Source organism: Salvelinus namaycush, chromosome 14 (assembly GCF_016432855.1).
Source record: "Salvelinus namaycush isolate Seneca chromosome 14, SaNama_1.0, whole genome shotgun sequence".
In the NCBI taxonomy this organism is placed as follows: Eukaryota; Metazoa; Chordata; class Actinopteri; order Salmoniformes; family Salmonidae; genus Salvelinus; species Salvelinus namaycush.
In genome coordinates, this window is record NC_052320.1 from 15,720,533 (window position 1) to 15,743,063 (window position 22,531).

Consider the following 22,531-nt stretch of genomic DNA (forward strand, 5'->3'; position numbering starts at 1 on the left):
AGGACAGGAGGAGTATGGCCTGAAATAAAATGTATGATCGTGATTTGGTTTTATTTTTTCATTTGAATTGAATCTCTTCGCCAATCATTAGTTTTCATTTCTGTATTGATGACTGTGATTATTGGTCTACTGTTAACGAATGCATTGACTCGTCATTTTATTTCTCCTTCATTTTTATTACCTAATTCAAAGTACACTTTAATCAAAGAAAAACCTGATGGTTTCCGCAAAAGGGTAAAAAAAAAAAAGTACAAATTTAACCAGTGTAGGTCTCAACTGCATTCAAAAGCTGCGCAAGTGGGGCAGTAGATGCGATACTGTAGTGGTGTTGATATGGTGTTCCTGAAACAAACACCTTAAACCCTGGCAAAGCATGGGCCAATGGGTTGAATATGCTGAGCTAGAATTACAGCCTTTGCTATCATAACATTTGACGTGTAGGCCTCGTGCTTGTGGGTGAAGAAGTGTGGAAATTGAGATATTAGGATAGCTGTTTAAATATACTGTCCCTGTGTTGCTTTTCAGTTCATTCTGAAACTGTACACACTAGAGGATTACTGGTAGTATACACTACATGCCAAGCGATTAGGCCTGACAGTCGGTGTTCCAATTCATCCCAAAGGTGTTCGATGGGGTTGAGGTCAAGGCTCTGTGCAGGCCAGTCAAGTTCTTCCACACCGATCTCAACAAACCATTTCTGTGTGGATCTTGTGCACGGGGGCATTGTCATGCTGAAACAGGAAAGGGCCTTCCCCAAACTGTTGCCAGAAAGTTGTAAGCACAGAATCATCTAGAATGTCATTGTATGCTGTAGCGTTAAGATTTCCCTTCACTGGAACTAAGGGGCCCAGCCTGAACCATGAAAAACAGCCCCAGACCATTATTCCTCCTCCACCAAACCTTACAGTTGGCACTATGCATTCAGGCAGGTAGCATTCTCCTGACATACGCCAAACCCAGATTCGTACATCGGATGCCAGATGGTGAAGCGTGATTCATCACTCCAGAGAGCATGTTTCCACTGCGGCGAGCTTTACACCACTCCAGCTGACGCTTGGCATTGCGCATGGTGATCTTAGCCTTGTGTGCAGCTGCTCGGCCATGGAAACCCATTTCCTGAAGCTCCCGAAGAACAGTTATTGTGCTGACGTTGCTTCAAGACGCAGATTGGAACTCAGTAGAGTGTTGCAACCGAGGACAGACAATTTTTACATGCTACGCGCTTCAGCACTCGCCGGTCCCGTTCTGTGAGCTTGTGTGGTCTACCACTTCGCAGCTGAGCCGTTGTTGCTCCTAGACCACTCCTAGACCCCTTTCCACTCCACAATAACAGAGCTCTAGCAGGGCAGACATTTGATGAACTGACTTGTTCGAAAGGTGGCATCCTATGATTGTACCATGTTGAAAGTTACTGAGCTCTGTCAGCAACGGGTGTTGCTGAAATAGCCAAATCCACTCATTTGAAGGGGTGTCCACATACTTTTGGCAATGTAGTGTATGTTTTATAAGCTATCGCATGTCTTTGTTATTTACGAGTCATGAGTAAAGAAAGATTGTAGAATTGTTTTATGTATGTAACAATTTGAAAGACTAGAGTAGTTAAAATGCTAGGAGAGGACAGGTTTAAACTCAGAATAGAGCATGTACTGTATGATTAAGCCGCCAACCCTGTCCATGTCCATCCAGTCCAATTAGCTGATGCGTCTGTCTATCATCTACTCTCTATCCCACATCAGGTACTAGATGAGGAGTCTTTGTCTTGGAGGCTAAAGGCGATATTTTATCATACGGTAACGGAGTTAACATCTGCAGAGATCTCGTTATGATTGCGGAAACAATTTGATTTTAATGACGGACTCACTCACACACTAAAGAACACAAGGGGAGACAGAGAGCTGGTTTCAAGCGCAGAGCGCAGCAGGTGTTTATTGCAAAGGACCACAGGAGGAGGCAGGTAGCTGGGTCCAGGGTCAGGCAGAAGGTCATGCACAGGGGGTCCAAAAAGGCAACAGTACAGGCAGGGAAAAGGCTAGTAATGTAGTCCGAGAGATCAGGCAATAGGTTGATAACAGGAAATCCAATAGGCTAAAGTACAGGCAGGGAATAGGCAAAAGGCGTCGTGAGGCAGGCAAAAATTATCATACATTGGAGGAGTAAATCACAAGGAAACCCAGCACTCCGATGTGTCACAAAACAAACAATACCTCACAGTGATGGGGTGCAAAGAACTGAACTAAATAGTGTGTGATAATGACATACAGGTGTGTGAACAGGTCATTAGAATTCTGGTGATTGGGATCTGGAGAGTGAGCTGCGTTCAGGGGATCTAGGTGTTTGAGAGTGTGAGCTGGAAAGTGGGCTGGAAAGTGAGCTGCGTTCAGGGGATCTACGTGTCTGCGGGTGTGAGTTGGAAGCAGACGTTACACACACCAGACGCTCCTTTTATCCCTCTCACACACACACACACACACACACACACACACACACACACACACACACACACACACACACACACACACACACACACACACACACACACACACACACACACACACACACACACACACACACACACACACACACACACACACACACACACACACACACTCTGCATGTTTACTCATACAATAACACCAAGGTTGAGCATTCTGTATTCAACATTAGAATACCATTAACAAATGTAAGCATTCACCGACTGTTAAGCACAGGAACAGTATTTTTACCCTGCTACTATAGGTTCTTAGAGTTCTGCTGAGAGAGGAGAGAATTAAAGCAAAACAGGGAGAGGGGAGAATAATACATATTCATGTGCTAGTTCTAGATATGGTACTTGCTGATGGGGCCTGACTCATGGTGTGTGGAGGGAACTTTGGTCCTTAGAGTGGTCTCATGTGACGTGCTGCACTGAGACTCCTGTTGGCAGGCTGGCAGACATGAGGCTGGCAAACACACCTTGGCAGGGCACACCCTCTGTCTCAAGATGCCAGGGAGGTTGTCAGGGAGAGCAGGGAACAGGAAACATGACAGGCTGGTTCAGAACCATTCTATCCACTCAATCTAGTCTAGTCCATCAGCAGCAGCTGCATCATGCCTCAGTGCCTCTTAGCAAAGTCCCCTGTTCAAGTCATCACAGAGACCTCTCTCTTTCTCTTTCTCGTTCTCTCTCTCTTTCTCTTTCTCTCTCTCTTTCTCTCTCTTGATCTCTCTTTCTTTTAACTCCTAGAACATGATTTCGTTTTTATCTCACTGGTATTGCCCGTTGAGTAAATCCACCTGTTTGATAGGAATTTGATGGTGCTGCATTCATGAGTCAAATTGGTCTGTAACAGACTGAAGAGTTGGGTGGATAGAATCATTTAGATCTTAAGAAATGACAGTGTTGTGAACAAGAGGGAGGAAGCCTCCACTCATCGAGGGGATGAGATGCTCTTAGCCCGGGGTAGATGAGAGTGAGTGTCTCCTGTGTGACATCATGGGATGGAGCAGCAGAGCGTTGTGGTGGCAGGCAGCTCTGGGAGTTAGAGGGAGAGTGCACTGGTCCAGGCTCAGCCCATTGCTGTCAAGTCAAATCAAGCACTGAGGCATCTGTACCAGTCAGCTGCAAAGAGGAGCTGAACCACCAAGATTTTTTGGCCCGTCTAGGGCCAACAATCTCTCTCTCTCTCTCTCTCTCTCTCTCTCTGTCTCTCTCTCTCTCTCTCTCTCTCTCTCTCTCTCTCTCTCTCTCTCTCTCTCTCCCTCTCTCTCTCCCTCTCTCTCTCCCTCTCTCTCTCTCCCTCTCTCTCTCTCTCTCTCTGTCTCTCTCTCTCTCTTTCCCTCTCTCTCCCTCTCTCTCTCCCTCTGTCACTCTCTCTGTCTCTCTCTCTCTCTCTCTCTCTCTCTTTGCCTCTCTCTCCTACCACCAAATCATATCTCAGCTGTTATCTCCCTGTCTTCATGGACAAATTCACTTTCCCCATCCACAATTACTGTACCCTCTCTGCCTGCCTCTAAAGGTTGAGTCATTTGACTTACTAATATTTATAGTACGTTACATACAGTGGGGAGAACAAGTATTTGATACACTGCCGATTTTGCAGGTTTTCCTACTTACAAAGCATGTAGAGGTCTGTAATTTTTATCATAGGTACACTTCAACTATGAGAGACGGAATCTAAAACAAAAATCCAGAAAATCACATTGTATGATTTTTAAGTAATTAATCTGCATTTTATTGCATGACATAAGTATTTGATCACCTACTAACCAGTAAGAATTCCGGCTCTCACAGACCTGTTAGTTTTTCTTTAAGAAGCCCTCCTATTCTCCACTCATTACCTGTATTAACTGCACCTGTTTGAACTCGTTACCTGTATAAAAGACACCTGTCCACACACTCAATCAAACAGACTCCAACCTCTCCACAATGGCCAAGACCAGAGAGCTGTGTAAGGACATCAGGGATAAAATTGTAGACCTGCACAAGGCTGGGATGGGCTACAGGACAATAGGCAAGCAGCTTGGTGAGAAGGCAACAACTGTTGGCGCAATTATTAGAAAATGGAAGAAGTTCAAGATGACGGTCAATCAACCTCGGTCTGGGGCTCCATGCAAGATCTCACCTCTTGGGGCATCAATGATCATGACGAAGGTGAGGGATCAGCCCAGAACTACACGGCAGGACCTGGGACCACAGTCTCAAAGAAAACCATTAGTAACACACTACGCCGTCATGGATTAAAATCCTGCAGCGCACGCAAGGTCCCCCTGCTCAAGCCAGCGCATGTCCAGGCCCGTCTGAAGTTTGCCAATGACCATCTGGATGATCCAGAGGAGGAATGGGAGAAGGTAATGTGGTCTGATGAGACAAAAATAGAGCTTTTTGGTCTAAACTCCACTCGCCGTGTTTGGAGGAGGAAGAAGAAGGATGAGTACAACCCCAAGAACACCATCCCAACCGTGAAGCATGGAGGTAGAAACATCATTCTTTGGGGATGCTTTTCTGCAAAGGGGACAGGACAACTGCACCGTATTGAGGGGAGGATGGATGGGGCCATGTATCGCGAGATCTTGGCCAACAACCTCCTTCCCTCAGTAAGAGCATTGAAGATGGGTCGTGGCTGGGTCTTCCAGCATGACAACGACCCGAAACACACAGCCAGGGCAACTAAGGAGTGGCTCCGTAAGAAGCATCTCAAGGTCCTGGAGTGGCCTAGCCAGTCTCCAGGCCTGAACCCAATAGAAAATCTTTGGAGTGAGCTGAAAGTCCGTATTGCCCATCGACAGCCCCGAAACCTGAAGGATCTGGAGAAGGTCTGTATGGAGGTGTGGGCCAAAATCCCTGCTGCAGTGTGTGCAAACCTGGTCAAGAACTACAGGAAACGTATGATCTCTGTAATTGCAAACAAAGGTTTCTGTACCAAATATTAAGTTCTGCTTTTCTGATGTATCAAATACTTATGTCATGCAATAAAATGCAAATTAATTACTTAAAAATCATATAATGTGATTTTCTGGATTTTTGTTTTAGATTCTCTCACAGTTGAAGTGTACCTATGATAAAAATTACAGACCTCTACATGCTTTGTAAGTAGGAAACACTGCCGATTCTGCAGGTTATCAAATACTTGTTCTTCCCACTGTATATCACATCAGGTCTTGTTTCATACCCATTTACTCCCATCACACCCACTCACTGATTCAGTCTATTCTCATGTGCATCTTTTTTGTCTTCTGCTCTTGGATTTGTTGTGCTTATGCAGATTTCATGAGGGATACATGCAACATTTCTGACCTGAATGCAAACAATTGTTGAAATAAAATACTCCTTAAATATGTCTTACAAGTAGCAAAGTTTGTCATACCAATCTCTGTTTTATTTGACCAACAACACCCTCTCAGGCTATATGCTGAGTGAAACCAAGGGTGGTGGGGTGCAGGTCAATCATTAACATCCCATAGTCCTGACCCATACCCTTTACCCATTTCATAACCCGTCCCTCTGTCTCTTCCTCCCTGCAGATTTAGACGAGTGTGCGAGTGAGTACAACGGTGGCTGTGTCCATGACTGCATCAACATCCCGGGGAACTACAGGTGCACATGCTATGACGGCTTCCGGCTGGCACACGACGGACACAACTGCCTTGGTGAGTGTGTGTGAGTGCGTCCTGGTGTGTGTTTGCTGATGAACAGATGTATGACCTTGTGTCCTTACAGTCATTTTGATGGATAGCTCAAGGAGAGAACTATACTGAACAAAAATATAAACGCAACATGTAAATATTGGTCCCATGTATCATGAGCTGAAATAAAAGATCCCAGAAATGTTCCATACGCACAAAAAGCTTATTTCTCTCAGATTTTGTGCACAAATTTGTTTACATCCCTGTTAGTGAGCATTTGTCCTTTGCCAAGATAATCCATCCAACTGACAGATGTGGCATATCAACAAGCTGATTAAACAGCATCATCATTACCCAGGTGCATCTTGTGCTGAGGACAATAAAAGGCCACTCTAAAATGTACAGTTTTGTCACACACCACAATGCTACAGATGTCTCAAGTTTTGAGGGAGCATGCAATTGGCATGCTGACTGCAGGAATGTCCACCAGAGCTGTTGCCAGAATATTGAATGTTCATTTCTCTACCATAAGCCACCTCCAACCTCGTTTTAGAGAATTTGGCATTATGTCCAACCGGCCTCACAACCTGCAGACCACGTGTAACCACGCCAGCCCAGGACTTCCACATCTGGCTTCTACATCTGCGGGATCGTCTAAGGAATGGGGCCCAACCCTGGCTGCGCCCCTGCCCAGTCATGTGAAATCCATAGATTAGGGCCTAATTTATTTATTTCAAATGACTGTTTTCCTTCTCTGAACTGTAACTCAGTAAAATCTTTGAAACTGTTGCATATTGCGTTTATATTTTCACACACATAAGGTCCCTGAGTAGGAAATGCCTGGTTTCCTTTCAACGGCACATGTGCAAGTCTTAAATATTGAACTTGACATAATTCATGTTGTTGCATGAATGTACTGTATCTTCCAGACTGGATGTCTATCATACCTCAAAAAGGGCTTTGGGTCTGGGATGATTTATTTGTCAGGGCTAATGTGTGACTTTTAGACTACTACCACAGATAGAACAATGAGACAGATATTTCACCGGATGCATAAATGTGAAGCATCCGGTTGACGTTTCCAGTCACTACCAAATATGGTGATGAGAGGAAGCCATGTGGCCGGCGGTGGGAGAAGAAGGAGCGAGGTTATGTGTTGACCATGAATGAGAATAACTACTCTGATCTGTCATAGACAGGTTATGTGTTGACCATGAATGATAATAACTACTCTGATCTGTCATAGACAGGTTATGTGTTGACCATGAATGAGAATAACTACTCTGATCTGTCATAGACAGGTTATGTGTTGACCATGAATGAGAATAACTACTCTGATCTGTCATAGACAGGTTATGTGTTGACCATGAATGAGAATAACTACTCTGATCTGTCATAGACAGGTTATGTGTTGACCATGAATGAGAATAACTACTCTGATCTGTCATAAACAGGTTATGTGTTGACCATGAATGAGAATAACTACTCTGATCTGTCATAGACAGGTTATGTGTTGACCATGAATGAGAATAACTACTCTGATCTGTCATAGACAGGTTATGTGTTGACCATGAATGAGAATAACTACTCTGATCTGTCATAGACAGGTTATGTGTTGACAATGAATGAGAATAACTACTCTGATCTGTCATAGACAGGTTATGTGTTGACCATGAATGAGAATAACTACTCTGATCTGTCATAGACAGGTTATGTGTTGACAATGAATGAGAATAACTACTCTGATCTGTCATAGACAGGTTATGTGTTGACCATGAATGAGAATAACTACTCTGATCTGTCATAGACAGGTTATGTGTTGACAGATGTCTCTCTCTCTTCTCTGTAAATCATTGTCTCTCTGTATTATTGTCAGTTTACAAAATGCTTAATTGGTATAGGATAGAGTGATTATGGGTTGGTGGTGAATTAAATCAGTGTATTCTTTCTAGCACGCTAACATGAACAGTAGATAAACTATTTATCAGCACTTAACCTACAACTTTACTTATCAACATCGTATACCTGCTGTGGGCATTAAAAGTCAACAACCACTCATGTATGTTTCTCATGCCCTTAAAGAACTGAAAGTAGCAAAGTGTCTCTCTCTCTCTCTCTCTTTCCTAACTCAAAACAAGTGTACAGTCTGAGGCAGGGTTATTTCCCAAGTCATTTAGCATGGCCTATTTATTTGTGTGTGGATCATTTGCTATGCTGTGGATGAGCTCTTCCCTTGCATGCAGGTGTGTAACTGGAGTATCTGCGGTTGTATGCCTGCTGCCTCTTCAGGCCAAGCTTCCATCAATCCCTTTGATATATTTCCCTCTGTCTTATCATCCATGCACTTGTTTTATGTGCAGGCAAACACACGCATACACACACACACAGACAAACACAAACACGCACCAACTCACGTACACAGAGATGTACACACCCTTGCATACACGCACCCTTGCACATACTCACACACACACATAGTTCTGTATTCAATTGTTTGTTTGTGTGTGTGTGTTCATGTGAGGATGACTTGTTATGTGTGTATCATCCTATAAATATCCCTGCCACGGTTCTACTTCAGTGTTCTTCACAGATGACCTGTTGGCCAGCAGGCAGAGAAATCATCCAACTGACCCTGCTTTTCCTGTTTTCTCTCTCTCCCTCCCAGGTCTCTGCAGGTTTTCATGGATTTAGATGTATAAAATGAATCCTTGTCCTTCTGCATTACACATGGTGTCACTGGTAATATGCCGTAGTTAGTCCCCACACAGATGTAAATAACAAGTGGATGAATCATCATTGAATCATTTGAATCGTTTGACCTCCCATAGAGACAGTGCAATAACACGTTCAATGAAACAGATGTAACTTTTTTTGCACGCATTCAACGACTAACAAATGTAAAGCATGTAATTAGCGATAAACTATTTTGAGTGGGTAAGGCATGTAATGGTGCTGAAAAGGTTTCTAGTCTCTGAGCGCCACCTATTATTTCTCAGCAATTACCCTGGCCTTGTGGGTTGGATGAGAGTTTGGAAGATTTGGAAAGAAAACCTTATACATCCCCGCTCCAGAATGCTAAGAGATTCATCCTTACCACAGAAACAGGGGAGGAAGAAGCATTGGTGGGGGTTTCATGTTACCCCTCAATTTCCTACAGGTTTAAGTGCTTTTAGACCCCTTCGATAAGATTAGTTCGATTGGCCTGTAACTGGAGTGGCTGTGCAGCTGGTGCCCAAAGGAGATCAGACCTAATTGAGGCTCTGGCTAGTGGGTTGGAGAACAGACTGACACCTGGATAAGACAGGACAGATGTATCACTTTAATCAGTGAGTGATTCACCTGATCTGATCCTCCAAAGTTCACATAGAGCCAAGTCCCTTTCGCTCTTACCAACAGAAAAATATATTGTTTAACAGCTGACGTTGATGATTCACATGCTTGGGATGGCTTTGATTCCCTCACTCCTCTACTCTCCTGTTGCCCTCTCTCACATAGGCCTAGCCCTCTCCTCTCCTCTCCTCTCCTCTCCTCTCCTCTCCTCTCCTCTCCTCTCCTCTCCTCTCCTCTCCTCTCCTCTCCTCTCCTCTCCTCTCCTCTCCTCTCCTCTCCTCTGTTGCCCTCTATCACACTGCCCTGGTCCCTCCTCTCCTCTCCTGTTGCCCTCTGTCACACGGTCCTGGTCCCTCCTCTCCTCTCCTGTTGCCCTCTGTCACACGGCCCTGGCCCCTCCTCTCCTGTTGCCCTCTGTCACACGGTCCTGGCCCCTCCTCTCCTCTCCTGTTGCCCTCTGTCACACTGCCCTGGTCCCTCCTCTCCTCTCCTGTTGCCCTCTGTCACACGGCCCTGGCCTCTCCTCTCCTCTCCTCTCCTCTCCTCTCCTCTCCTCTCCTCTCCTCTCCTCTCCTCTCCTCTCCTCTCCTCTCCTGTTGCCCTCTGTCAGACGGCCCTGGCCCCTCCTCTCCTCTCCTGTTGCCCTCTGTCACACGGCCCTGGCCCCTCCTCTCCTGTTGCCCTCTGTCACACGGTCCTGGCCCCTCCTCTCCTGTTGCCCTCTTTCACACGGCCCTAGCCCCTCCTCTCCTGTTGCCCTCTGTCACACGGCCCTGGCCCCTCCTCTCCTCTCCTGTTGCCCTCTGTCACACAGCCCTGGCCCCTCCTCTCCTCTCCTGTTGCCCTCTGGTCACACGGCCCTGGCCCCTCCTCTCCTCTCCTGTTGCCCTCTGTCAGACGGCCCTGGCCCCTCCTCTCCTCTCCTGTTGCCCTCTGTCACACGGCCCTAGCCCCTCCTCTCCTGTTGCCCTCTGTCACACGGCCCTGGCCCCTCCTCTCCTCTCCTGTTGCCCTCTCTCACACGGTCCTGGTCTTAGCCAGCAGGGGTTGCTGTGTCTGCTAGTCAGGCCAGGGGCCAGGTTGGGCTAGGCAGGAGTCGCCAACGAGGCGTTCTTCTGGCCCCCACCAACCGGCCAGCACCACATGACTCCTGGTAATTGGCTCGAGCAGTGTTAATGATGTTGGGTGGCAGTGGCAGGCGGCAGAGCCCTACACACCTCACAAAGACATTAGGAAGTCAGGAATTCAGGTGGAAGCAATGTGATGTCACAGCACAGTGAATCTGTGCATGTGGAGTAAGATGTCTCTGTGGGTCGCTGTATAATTTACCTCATGGTCCTCTCTGTAGTCACTGATGTCTCGAGATCTCTACGACGAGGCACACTGTAGTGAAGAAGTGAAGCGGAAACAATGTGATTATATTCTTTATGAGCGAAATCACTTTTTTAAAGGCCTTTACTGAATTACCACCACAAGTTCATAATGATGTTGGGAGAGGAGGACTTTTGATGCTCTTAAAAAGTAGCCTATTTTTTTTATTTGAATTCAAGTCAAAACACACATCCACATAACAATCAAAAGCAAATGCATGATGTCCATTGTTCCCCACGAAGATACAAATGTCCCCACATTGATGAGCTATGTGTTTTCTTTTATATGGTTCTCTAGAACCCCACATCCTTCTTATCATTGGTACGGTCCATTGGAATTGCTCAAGTAGGGATATGTGGTGCCCAAAACTGTATCATTAACATCTGTACAAGAACACCCTGATGGATTTATAGCTACCAAAACCACAAATCACATCTTTACTAACCTTTGACCTCGGCAGAAAACCCTGTCTGTCTGTGTTCTCTGGAAGGAAGAAGCACTGCATGGCCGCCCCTGTTCCTAACCTTCCACCACTCCCTCTCCATATCTCTCTCTCTCTCTAAATTCAATTCAAAGGGCTTTATTGGCATGGGAAACATATGTTTACATTGCCAAAGCAATTGAAATGGATAAACAAATGTGAAATAAACAATAAAAAGTGAACAGCAAATATTACACTCACACAAGTTCCAAAAGAATATAGACATTTCAAATGTTATATAATGTCTATATACAGTGTTTTAACGATGTGCAAATAAAGTTAAAAAAAGTAAAATAAATCAACCTTTATATGGGTTGTACTTACAATGGTGTTTGTTCTTCACTGGTTGCCATTTTCTTGGGTCAACAGGTCTCAAATCTTGATGCTGTTATTGCACACTGTGGTATTTCACCCAATAGATATGGGAGTTTATCAAAATGGTTTTTTTTTCAAATTCTTTGTGGATCTGTGTAATCTTAGGGAACTATGTGTCTCTAATATGGTCATACATTTGGCAGGAGGTTAGGAAGTGCAGCTCAGTTTCCACCTCATTTTGTGGGAAGTGTGCACATAGAGTAGCCTGTCTTCTCTTGAGGGCCAGGTCTGCCTACGGCGACCTTTTTTAATCTCCCTCTCTCTCTCTCTCTCTCTCTCTCTCTCTCTCTCTCTCTCTCTCTCTCTCTCTCTCTCTCTCTCTCTCTCTCTCTCTCTCTCTCTCTCATTGTCCTGTCAGTTGTAGGAGCGGTACCTAGGGTCTCAGACTCACATAACTTGTGTTTAGTTAAGAGAGAACAATATCAATACTATTGCTTATAACACCTTTACTTATGTTAAAGTAACAATATGATTATCCTCAGTCATCTGCTGTCAACGAAGAGCATGAACTACTGTATAGTCAAATTCTATTTCAACCTCAAACCAAAGTTGTCTGCATGAAATGTCCTTATTCTCCTATGTGATAATCCCATTCCCATGGCAACAGCCCTCTGACTAAGTGTTTTCTCCCCAATCTATTGTGACAGCTTTGAGTGATCGCTTGGTTGAGCCTGTACCTCTAATCCCCAGGGATCTTGTTCTAAGGCTGGCTAATCAAACTGCCAGGATTCAGCCTGATGTATTATTGACCAGAGGGCTGATGGGAAAGTCCAGTCATCAGAAAGCCTCATGTTGATTCACTCCATCCTCACTCTTTGAAGCACGCATCCTTTGATGCATCACTTTTAAGTGCTTTTGTTACACTTTAAATGGTAGTGTGATAACCCCTCACATGACTAGATTTTGACAGATAGTGTTTTATTCTCTTCTGGACATGAGTAGATTACTTTACCCTCACTGTTCCCCTATGGTCATCATGCGGGTCAGTCTGTTGGCTATCTGAGAGGGAGCCCGGATAATGATGCCTTGGTTAACCCCTCTACTCTCCTAGCATGGCCAAGAGGAAAGGCTATCACTCCTCTGGTTTGATCCAGGGGAAATCACAAAGTCTAGGCTCTTAGTAATAAACCTCCCCTCCAACATCTCTCCATTGCAGATGCAGATACCCAGAACTATCTAGTCAGATACCCTCCCAGTGCAATCAATTTGCTGTTGTTTTTACACACACAGATCAGGTTTGGTCATGGAGGCTTTCCACAGTCCAGGAAGAGGAGATGGAGGGTGGAGTGATGAGTTGCAAGGGAGGAGGAGGATTTGGGTTTGGTGTATTAGCTGGTTCCTGAAGAGGATATCAACACTCTCTTTCCCTCAGGATTGTTCGGCCCCATTCACCATGACATGAACAATTCCAGCTGAGCCGACTGGCAGGGGAAACTCAAGCCTGGGATTGGGCTTTAGGGATGTAAGCATCCAGCAGACAGCCAGCCGTCAGGGCCTCTTGTCTTCTTGGCACCAGCCTGTTCACCCCAAACACACATCCTGGGGTTTGTTTTTAAAATACTTCCAGACTTCTTTTGGAGGAACTGAGGAATAGCATTTGGTATGACCAAAGCTCATTTTTCATTTATGGGATAACTAAGTGAGACAGTGGGAGTTCAGGCGCTCTGTGTATATTTACCAAAAATCGTTACCTGAGCGACGAGCGCATCGTTGGAGGCTGGGTTTCAATCAAAGCAGCATTAGCTTTGTTTATATCGTGTTAGTATGACAACAAGCTGTTCCACTGAATTCAAATCTAAATACAGCCTAAGTAAAGCCTTGTTTGTTTTTGTGTGTTGTGGTCACGCTAGTCAGGGTTTAAATCATCCTGAGTAAAAGTGACCTGAATGTACAACACTATACATTGGCTTAACCTAAGGAAGTGCATTGACTAAGCAACACAAAGTATCTCTAGTCTAGTAGCACTCCCACTGCTCTGAGTTCAGTTTCTCACCCACCCAGCTAACCGACAGAGAGCATGCGTGGCCTCAGGCAACACATCAATTTATGCATCCTCCTGCTGACATGTGCCTGATTAGTGCTGTGTGTTTGTTTACACGTGGCCAGTGTCTGTGTGCACTGAGTGCTCCTCTCAGAGTGTCTCGGCTCGGTTCAAACCTGGCGCCGTGGTCACCATTCAGTGAAGAGGGTGAAAAGAGTCATGTCATTGAACTCCAGCAGCAATGGAGAGGAAAGAGGAAATAATCTAATCCTGTTTAAAAGAGAAAGGATCTTGTTTTAATTTGGGACTATGCTCCTTCCTTCCTTCCTGCCCTGCCCTCCTTCCTTCCTTCCTTCCTTCCTTCCTTCCTTCCTTCCTTCCTTCCTTCCTTCCTTCCTTCCTTCCTTCCTTCCTTCCTTCCTTCCTTCCTTCCTTACTTCCTTCCTTCCTTCCTTCCTTCCTTCCTTCCTTCCTTCCTTCCTTCCTTCCTTCCTTCCTTCCTTCCTTCCTTCCTCCCTTCCTCCCTCCCTCCCTCCCTCCCTCCCTCCCTCCCTCCCTCCCATCTACTGATGCTCAGTGAAGCCAAAGGGATGTTTATCCTCATAATGTCTCCTTCACCTACCAGAGCAGCTCAGGCAGCATGCCTTCAGCCTGGCCCTTAATGCTGCCTTATTAGGTAGCGTGTGTTTCTAAAACCCCTGTAAATGAAAAGCACAAACAGGGTGAATGGCCGGCCTCGGTCTCACCTCTTCATTTCTCTGGGATGTCTGCTCTGGTCTGGACCACAAAGACTTCTGTCTGTCTGCCTGCCTGCCTTCCTGCCTGCCTTCCTGTCTGTCTGTGTCTGTCTGCTGGTTGGGCCTGTTGAAACACAAATCTTGGTCAGCACTGAGGAGGAGATACACATAGTTTTCTATTTTTCTCCTCAAAACTCCGGTGCTGGGTCAGCAATAAATGCCCAGAGAGTCACTGAACCCTTTTAGGAAAAAAGACGAACGCGTCTCCAAAATACGGCCTGAGGAGTTTTTGTAACTCAATCACCATGTTTACACGGCTCCGAAGCTCAGCACAAGGCCAAATGTTATATATACAGTCAAGGCTATCTGAGAAACCAGCGGACATGGCCTCCGCAAACACAACCAATCTCTTAATCTTCCCTTTTTCCCCTCTCCTCCTCGCAGCGAATCGAGGGATAGAATGGGGAGATGTCTCATTTTGCTGAACTGAGGCAGCCCTTTTGACTTCATTAAGACGTTATTCCATCCTCTACAGATATTTTTTTGTTAACATTTTAAATCCAAATAAATGAGCACTTCTCCTGGCCATGCCAGAATCCCTTTCCGCTTGGAAATATTTGCTTTGGATGCCAGCCTTGCCCAGCACAAAACACAGGCAATTATTGGAGCTATTTGAACAGGAGAGATCTACTGACAGGCGATGCCTCATTTGGAGGGATGAAGGAATCAGGAAATTAAGCCATCATTAATGCACTGGGGGTTTGGAAAGATATTTCCTTTTTGAGGCTGACTGCGTATGTGGTGTGCATTTTTGCATGTGTCATGAGTGTATTTCTGTGTGTGTTTGTGTGTGTATGTGTGCGCGCTCGTGTGCACTCATACTTGTGTGTGAGCCCACTTGTGTTGGTGTGTGTATTTGGGCGTATGTTTCATGGGGCTTGGTGTTTGGCTTTACAGTTTATCTGCAAAGGTGCAGCTGCAGGTTCCTTGCAGCTAAGCTGAAAGGTGTTACCGCTGCCACTCTCCCTCTCTCTCACTGTGGAGAAAGACTCTGTCAAGTCAAAGCAGCTGCACTGAGGCTGGGGTGGATTGCAGCTCTGCTTAAATGGAGCACATTTCTCCACTACGAAATGACTCAACTTCTTTAACCTTCATAGACCCTCTAGTCTGTCCTTATAACACTAAGTGTATTTAGCATCTCTTTTCAAGGATGCAGGGACAGACACGTCACCTGGATGGCAGTTGGGCTCAGGTTTTCCCAGTGGGCCTGAGTGACATGATGACATTGTTTTGAGAGGAGGGAGGCATCGGTGCTGATGGAGTGTGAGAACAGAGGACTAGACTTGTGGTCAGGAGGGTCACATGCCACTAACCCACTTAGCTACCCCAGAGGTTTCTGTCTAGTCAGGTTCCACTTTGACATCACTCAGGAGTTTGAGGTGTGTGTGTGTGTGTGTGTGTGTGTGTGTGTGTGTGTGTGTGTGTGTGTGTGTGTGTGTGTGTGTGTGTGTGTGTGTGTGTGTGTGTGTGTGTGTGTGTGTGTGTGTGTGTGTGTGTGTGTGTGTGTGTGTGTGTGTGTGCGTCTGTGTGTGTGTGAAAGAGAGAAGGACAGAGTGAAGTTTAATTTCTAACTATGCTGGGCTGAGAATCCCCCAGAAAGGAAACTTCATCCAGAGGCCTTCTCAGACTGGAAAAATAGGCAGAAAATGAGTTTCACATGACAGTTTATTAAAAAAAAGCCTTGTGTATACAGCAGATGATTGATGTGTCGAGCATGGGGATGGATAGGGTTCCAGGGACAGAGCACAGGTCTCCAGGGGAGGAGGAGGCCTTGAGGCAAGGCACTGTCCGTTAAAAGGGATACTGGGCTGGCTAGTAACATTACTAATATCTAATGACGTAGAGAGGTCTTTCCTTGGGAAAGAGGTCTTCTGACCTCAATGGGACTTCCTGGTTAAATAAAGGTTAAATAAAAATATACTGTATGTAATATTGTATGACACTGTGCAAGACCTTCCATTTTATAAGGTTTTCTAAGATTAGTGGATGGCCCCAAAGGTCCCTAATTTGAGACTGATGAGTATTTTTTCAGCACCATAAAATGGTGGTGTCACGAACGTCGTAAGAAGCGGACCAAAGCGCAGCGTGGTTAGAATACATTCTTCAATATTAAATGAAGACAAAAATTAAGAACACTTGACAAACTGTACAAAACAATAAACGACGAACGTGAAGCTCATGAAAACTAGTGCTGACACAAACACTACACATAGACAATAACCCACAATACAAAACAGGCTACCTAAATATGGTTCCCAATCAGAGACAACGCAAAACACCTGTCTCTGATTGAGAACCATATCAGGCCAAACACAGAAATAGACAAACCAGACAAACAACATAGAATGCCCACTCAGATCACACCCTGACCAAACAAAACATCAAACATACAAAGCAAACTATGGTCAGGGCGTGACAGGTGGCTTGATGCTATAAATATCAAAGAGCTTACACCTGGTTGCACTTTGGTCCAATTCCCCATGTAGTTACCTGTGAGCTCTGACGTTTTTAACAAGTTGTTAGTGAATAGATGTTGTCCTGTTACCACTGATTGGGCGTAGTCTCAGAACACTTCTAGTAATATCTTATAGAGAGTAAGAGGCACAATGAAGTCTCAGTGGGATTAAATGCTATCTCAGCACCTACCGTGTTAGAACCTACTCATTAGTCTACGGTGCTATGCCCTGTGGCAAAGCATTGCCCCCGGAGATAACTCTCCCCTCCCTCCCTCACCTTCCCCTCCCTTTCTTCTCCCTCTTTTCTCTCCCTCTCCCCTCTCCTCCCGCCTCCCTCCCCCTCTCGTGGCATTCCTTCATTGGAGGGGCTGACAGAGGCTCGTCATCGACAGGTATTCTGCCCCAGGTGGATCAGGTTACCACAGTTGCCAGAGGAGTGTGCTGCTCAGGCTTAGTGCTTCACAGTTGGAGGCTTTCAAACTGTGAGCCCTACGCTCCATCTTCTGCCACGCAAGATAACTGTGAACTGAGACATCAACTCTTCAGACGCCTTTAGACAACCCCCTCCTGGCTTCTCTTGACCATCTCATATCTCCCCTCATGTTGTGACCTCTGCAGTCTACACTACTGAAACCACCAAACCACTCCCCTGGTGCAATTGCATTAACATGCATGTTATTTTGCTCGTCATTTTCCAGAAATTATAATGAACAACTGTTGTCTCCTGTGTCAACGCTTCCATGACAACAATCTTTCATTTTGTTATGTTGCTGTTACAGTATATCATCATATCTAGTTTAATTCAGTAAAATCTAACTGACTGGGTGCAAAAAAGTAACTGCAGAGTAGATCCCTTACTCCAATTGACCATACTGGTTTATCTCCTTCTCCTCATTCCTGGACCCATTTGTTTTCTATGATTGTAATGATTGTTCACTTCCTGTTTCATTGCAGATGTGGATGAGTGTTCAGAGGGGAATGGTGGATGTCAGCAGATCTGTGTCAACATGATGGGCAGCTACGAGTGCCGCTGCAGAGAAGGATTCTTCCTGAGCGACAACCAGCACACCTGCATCCAAAGGCCTAAAGGTTAGCCTTGCATCCTCAACATGCACACACACGCATACACACACACACATACACACACACACACACAAGCATTCCAGCGAAGGGACTACTCCAGATTTATGGTGCAGGAGAGGATACCAGTATGAGCTCATTAGTCCTGCTCTCTGACCTGAAGGTACCTAGTAAACTGCTGGTGTCATGACCTCATTATGGTCCCATTCAGGGGAAGTATCATTTACACTTCAGATGGTGCATTTTCATTAAGCCTTATTTAAGCGAAGGGCTGTAGTCTGCATCTCAAATTGCACCCTATTCCCTATATAGTGTACTTCTTTTGATCAGGGCCCATAGGGCCCATAGGGCTCTGGTCAAAAGTAGTGCACTATATAGAGAATAGGGTGCCATTTCGGACACATAACTACTGTAGCAATACTGCTGGCCTGCAGGTATGTCTTCTGTGACTGATCTGATATGATAGGGAATCAAACCGGGTCTTTGACAGCAGGATCCGCCCTAACAGGTCTGCCCTGCAGCAAAGGTGAACAAAGGTAACAGTATGAGTGCTTAGAAAACACCTGAGCTGTGAGGAAAGCTGTGTGTTGTTATTTTCTGTCCTTTTCAAATGAGACTGATCTTATCTGGCAGTCTGACAGCTTTTTTGAAACATAACTGCCAGTGGTATGAATGGCCTTGGGGTGGCTGAGAGAAAATAAACTATTAAATGTGTAGCCAGGAGCGGGAACAAGACTTGTTTATGGAGAATTCCTGTGGGATTGGGATGGATGTGTCAGAGAATGGAAGGTGGCGAGCCAATCTTATCAGAGTCGTACATAGACATACCTGTAGAGGAACAACAACAATGACTGCTCCCATTAACTTGACTGATAAGTACATTATCATGCTTTTAGTTTGATTATTTCCACTGAATAAGTCTCGAGATGGAGATGTTTTGTATTTTCATCCACCTGAATAAGGAAGCCCCAAGGTCTCTTTCACAAGGGAAACCTTGAATGCTGTTTCACTCTATTGTTCAGTACCACTAAAACAGAAAAAACTAGCCTCTTGATTTGAATTATGATTTGAATACAACAGTCTCTTGAGGTCTCAGGGAAGGTGAAGTCACAGTGAGGCAGATTATCTACACCTGCAGCCGTTGTCTGCTCCCAGTCTGCTCTCTGTCTGCTCCCAGTCTGCTCTCTGTCTGCTCTCTGTCTGCTCTCTGTCTGCTCTCAGTCTGCTCTCTGTCTGCTCCCAGTCTGCTCTCTGTCTGCTCCCAGTCTGCTCCCAGTCTGCTCTCTGTCTGATCTCTGTCTGCTCCCAGTCTGCTCTCTGTCAGCTCTCTGTCTGCTCCCAGTCTGCTCTCTGTCTGCTCCCAGTCTGCTCTCTGTCTGCTCTCTGTCTGCTCTCTGTCTGCTCCCAGTCTGCTCCCAGTCTGCTCTCTGTCTGATCTCTGTCTGCTCTCTGTCTGCTCCCAGTCTGCTCCCAGTCTGCTCCCAGTCTGCCCAATGTCTGATCTCTGTCTGCTCTCTGTCTGCTCTCTGTCTGCTCCCAGTCTGCTCCCAGTCTGCTCTCTGTCTGATCTCTGTCTGCTCCCAGTCTGCTCTCTGTCAGCTCTCTGTCTGCTCTCTGTCTGCTCTCTGTCTGCTCCCAGTCTGCTCTCTGTCTGCTCTCTGTCTGCTCCCAGTCTGCTCTCTGTCAGCTCTCTGTCTGCTCCCAGTCTGCTCTCTGTCTGCTCTCTGGCTGCTCCCAGTCTGCTCTCTGTCTGCTCCCAGTCTGCTCTCAGTCTGCTCTCTGTCTGCTCTCTGTCTGCTCTCTGTCTGCTCTCTGTCTGCTCTCTGTCTGATCTCTGTCTGCTCCCAGTCTGATCTCTGTCTGCTCCCAGTCTGCTCTCTCTCTGCTCTCTGTCTGCCCTCAGTCTGCTCTCTGTCTGCTCCCAGTCTGCTCTCTGTCTTCTCCTAGTCTGCTCTCTGTCTGCTCCCAGTCTGCTCTCTGTCTGCTCCCAGTCTGCTCCCAGTCTGCTCTCTGTCTGCTCCCAGTCTGCTCTCTGTCTGCTCTCTGTCTGCTCTCTGTCTGCCCTCAGTCTACTCTCTGTCAGCTCTCTGTCTGCTCCCAGTCTGCTCTCTGTCTGCTCTCTGTCTGCTCCCAGTCTGCTCTCTGTCTGCTCCCAGTCTGCTCTCAGTCTGCTCTCTGTCTGCTCTCAGTCTGCCCTCAGTCTGCTCTCTGTCTGATCTCTGCCTGCTCCCAGTCTGCTCTCTCTCTGCTCTCTGTCTGCTCCCAGTCTGCTCTCTCTCTTCTCCCAGTCTGCTCTCTGTCTTCTCCCAGTCTGCTCTCTGTCTGCTCCCAGTCTGCTCTCTGTCTGATCTCTGTCTGCTCCCATTCTGCTCTCTGTCTGCTCCCAGTCTGCTCTCTGTCTGCTCTCTGTCTGCTCTCAGTCTGCCCTCTGTCTGCTCCCAGTCTGCTCCCAGTCTGCTCTCTGTCTGCTCCCAGTCTGCTCTCTGTCTGCTCCCAGTCTGCTCTCTGTCTGCTCTCTGTCTGCTCTCAGTCTGCCCTCAGTCTGCTCTCTGTCTGATCTCTGTCTGCTCCCAGTCTGCTCTCTCTCTGACCTCTGTCTGACCTCAGTCTGCTCTCTGTCTTCTCCCAGTCTGCCCTCAGTCTGCTCTCTGTCTTCTTCCAGTCTGCTTTCCGTCTTCTCCCAGTCTGCTCTCTGTCTGTGTAACAGTATAACTTTACGTCCGTCCCCTCGCCCATACCCGGGCTCGAACCAGGGACCCTCTGCTCACATCAACAACGGTCGCCCACGAAGCATCGTTACCCATCGCTCCACAAAGGCCACGGCCCTTGCAGAGCAAGGGGCAACACTACATCTAGGTTTCAGAGCAAGTGACGTAACTGATTGAAACGCTACTAGCGCGTACCCGTTAACTAGCTAGCCATTTCACATCCGTTACACTCACCCCCCTTTCAACCTCCTCCTTTTCCGCAGCAACCAGTGATCCGGGTCAACAGCATCAATGTAACAGTATAACTTTAAACCGTACCCTCGCCCCGACACGGGCGCGAACCAGGGACCCTCTGCACACATCAACAACGGTCGCCCACGAAGCATCGTTACCCATCGCTCCACAAAGGCCACGGCCCTTGCAGAGCAAGGGGCAACACTACATCTAGGTTTCAGAGCAAGTGACGTAACTGATTGAAACGCTACTAGCGCGTACCCGCTAACTAGCTAGCCATTTCACATCCGTTACATCTGCTCTCTGTCTGCTCTCTGTCTGCTCTCAGTCTGCCCTCAGTCTGCTCTCTGTCTGCTCTCTGTCTGATCTCTGTCTGCTCTCTGTCTGCTCCCAGTCTGCTCTCTGTCTGCTCTCTGTCTGCTCCCAGTCTGCTCTCTGTCTGCTCCCAGTCTGCTCCCAGCCTGCTCTCTGTCTGATCTCTGTCTGCTCTCTGTCTGCTCTCTGTCTGCCCTCAGTCTGCTCTCTGTCAGCTCTCTGTCTGCTCCCAGTCTGCTCTCTGTCTGCTCTCTGTCTGCTCCCAGTCTGCTCTCTGTCTGCTCCCAGTCTGCTCTCAGTCTGCTCTCTGTCTGCCCTCAGTCTGCTCTCTGTCTGATCTCTGTCTGCGCCCAGTCTGCTCTCTCTCTGCTCTCTGTCTGCTCCCAGTCTGCTCTCTCTCTTCTCCCAGTCTGCTCTCTGTCTTCTCCCAGTCTGCTCTCTGTCTGCTCCCAGTCTGCTCTCTGTCTGCTCTCAGTCAGCTCTCTGTCTGCTCCCAGTCTGCTCTCTGTCTGCTCCCAGTCTGCTCTCTGTCTGCTCTCTGTCTGCTCTCAGTCTGCCCTCAGTCTGCTCTCTGTCTGATCTCTGTCTGCTCCCAGTCTGCTCTCTCTCTGCTCTCTGTCTGCCCTCAGTCTGCTCTCTGTCTTCTCCCAGTCTGCTCTCTGTCTTCTCCTAGTCTGCTCTCTGTCTGCTCCCAGTCTGCTCTCTGTCTGCTCCCAGTCTGCTCTCTGTCTGCTCCCAGTCTGCTCTCTGTCTGCTCTCTGTCTGCTCTCAGTCTGCCCTCAGTCTACTCTCTGTCAGCTCTCTGTCTGCTCCCAGTCTGCTCTCTGTCTGCTCTCTGTCTGCTCCCAGTCTACTCTCTGTCTGCTCCCAGTCTGCCCTCAGTCTGCTCTCTGTCTGCTCTCAGTCTGCCCTCAGTCTGCTCTCTGTCTGATCTCTGCCTGCTCCCAGTCTGCTCTCTCTCTGCTCTCTGTCTGCTCCCAGTCTGCTCTCTCTCTTCTCCCAGTCTGCTCTCTGACTTCTCCCAGTCTGCTCTCTGTCTGCGCCCAGTCTGCTCTCTGTCTGCTCCCAGTCTGCTCTCTGTCTGATCTCTGTCTGCTCCCAGTCTGCTCTCTGTCTGCTCCCAGTCTGCTCTCTGTCTGCTCTCTGTCTGCTCTCAGTCTGCTCTCTGTCTGCTCTCAGTCTGCCCTCTGTCTTCTCCCAGTCTGCTCTCAGTCTGCTCCCAGTCTGCTCTCTGTCTGCTCTCAGTCTGCCCTCAGTCTGCTCTCTGTCTGATCTCTGTCTGCTCCCAGTCTGCTCTCTCT

The 22,531-nt window shown here is 47.0% G+C and overlaps 1 protein-coding gene across 1 annotated transcript in view; it reads left to right on the forward strand.

The window, feature by feature from the left end:
- Window positions 1-22,531, forward strand: part of LOC120059188 (signal peptide, CUB and EGF-like domain-containing protein 3) — a 125,354-nt gene that overhangs the window by 45,406 nt on the left and 57,417 nt on the right. Inside the window, exons 3-4 of the mRNA XM_039008047.1 lie at window positions 6,001-6,126; window positions 17,848-17,982. Of these exons, the coding sequence (XP_038863975.1) occupies window positions 6,001-6,126; window positions 17,848-17,982 (261 nt within the window). The remainder of the gene's footprint in view (window positions 1-6,000; window positions 6,127-17,847; window positions 17,983-22,531) is intronic.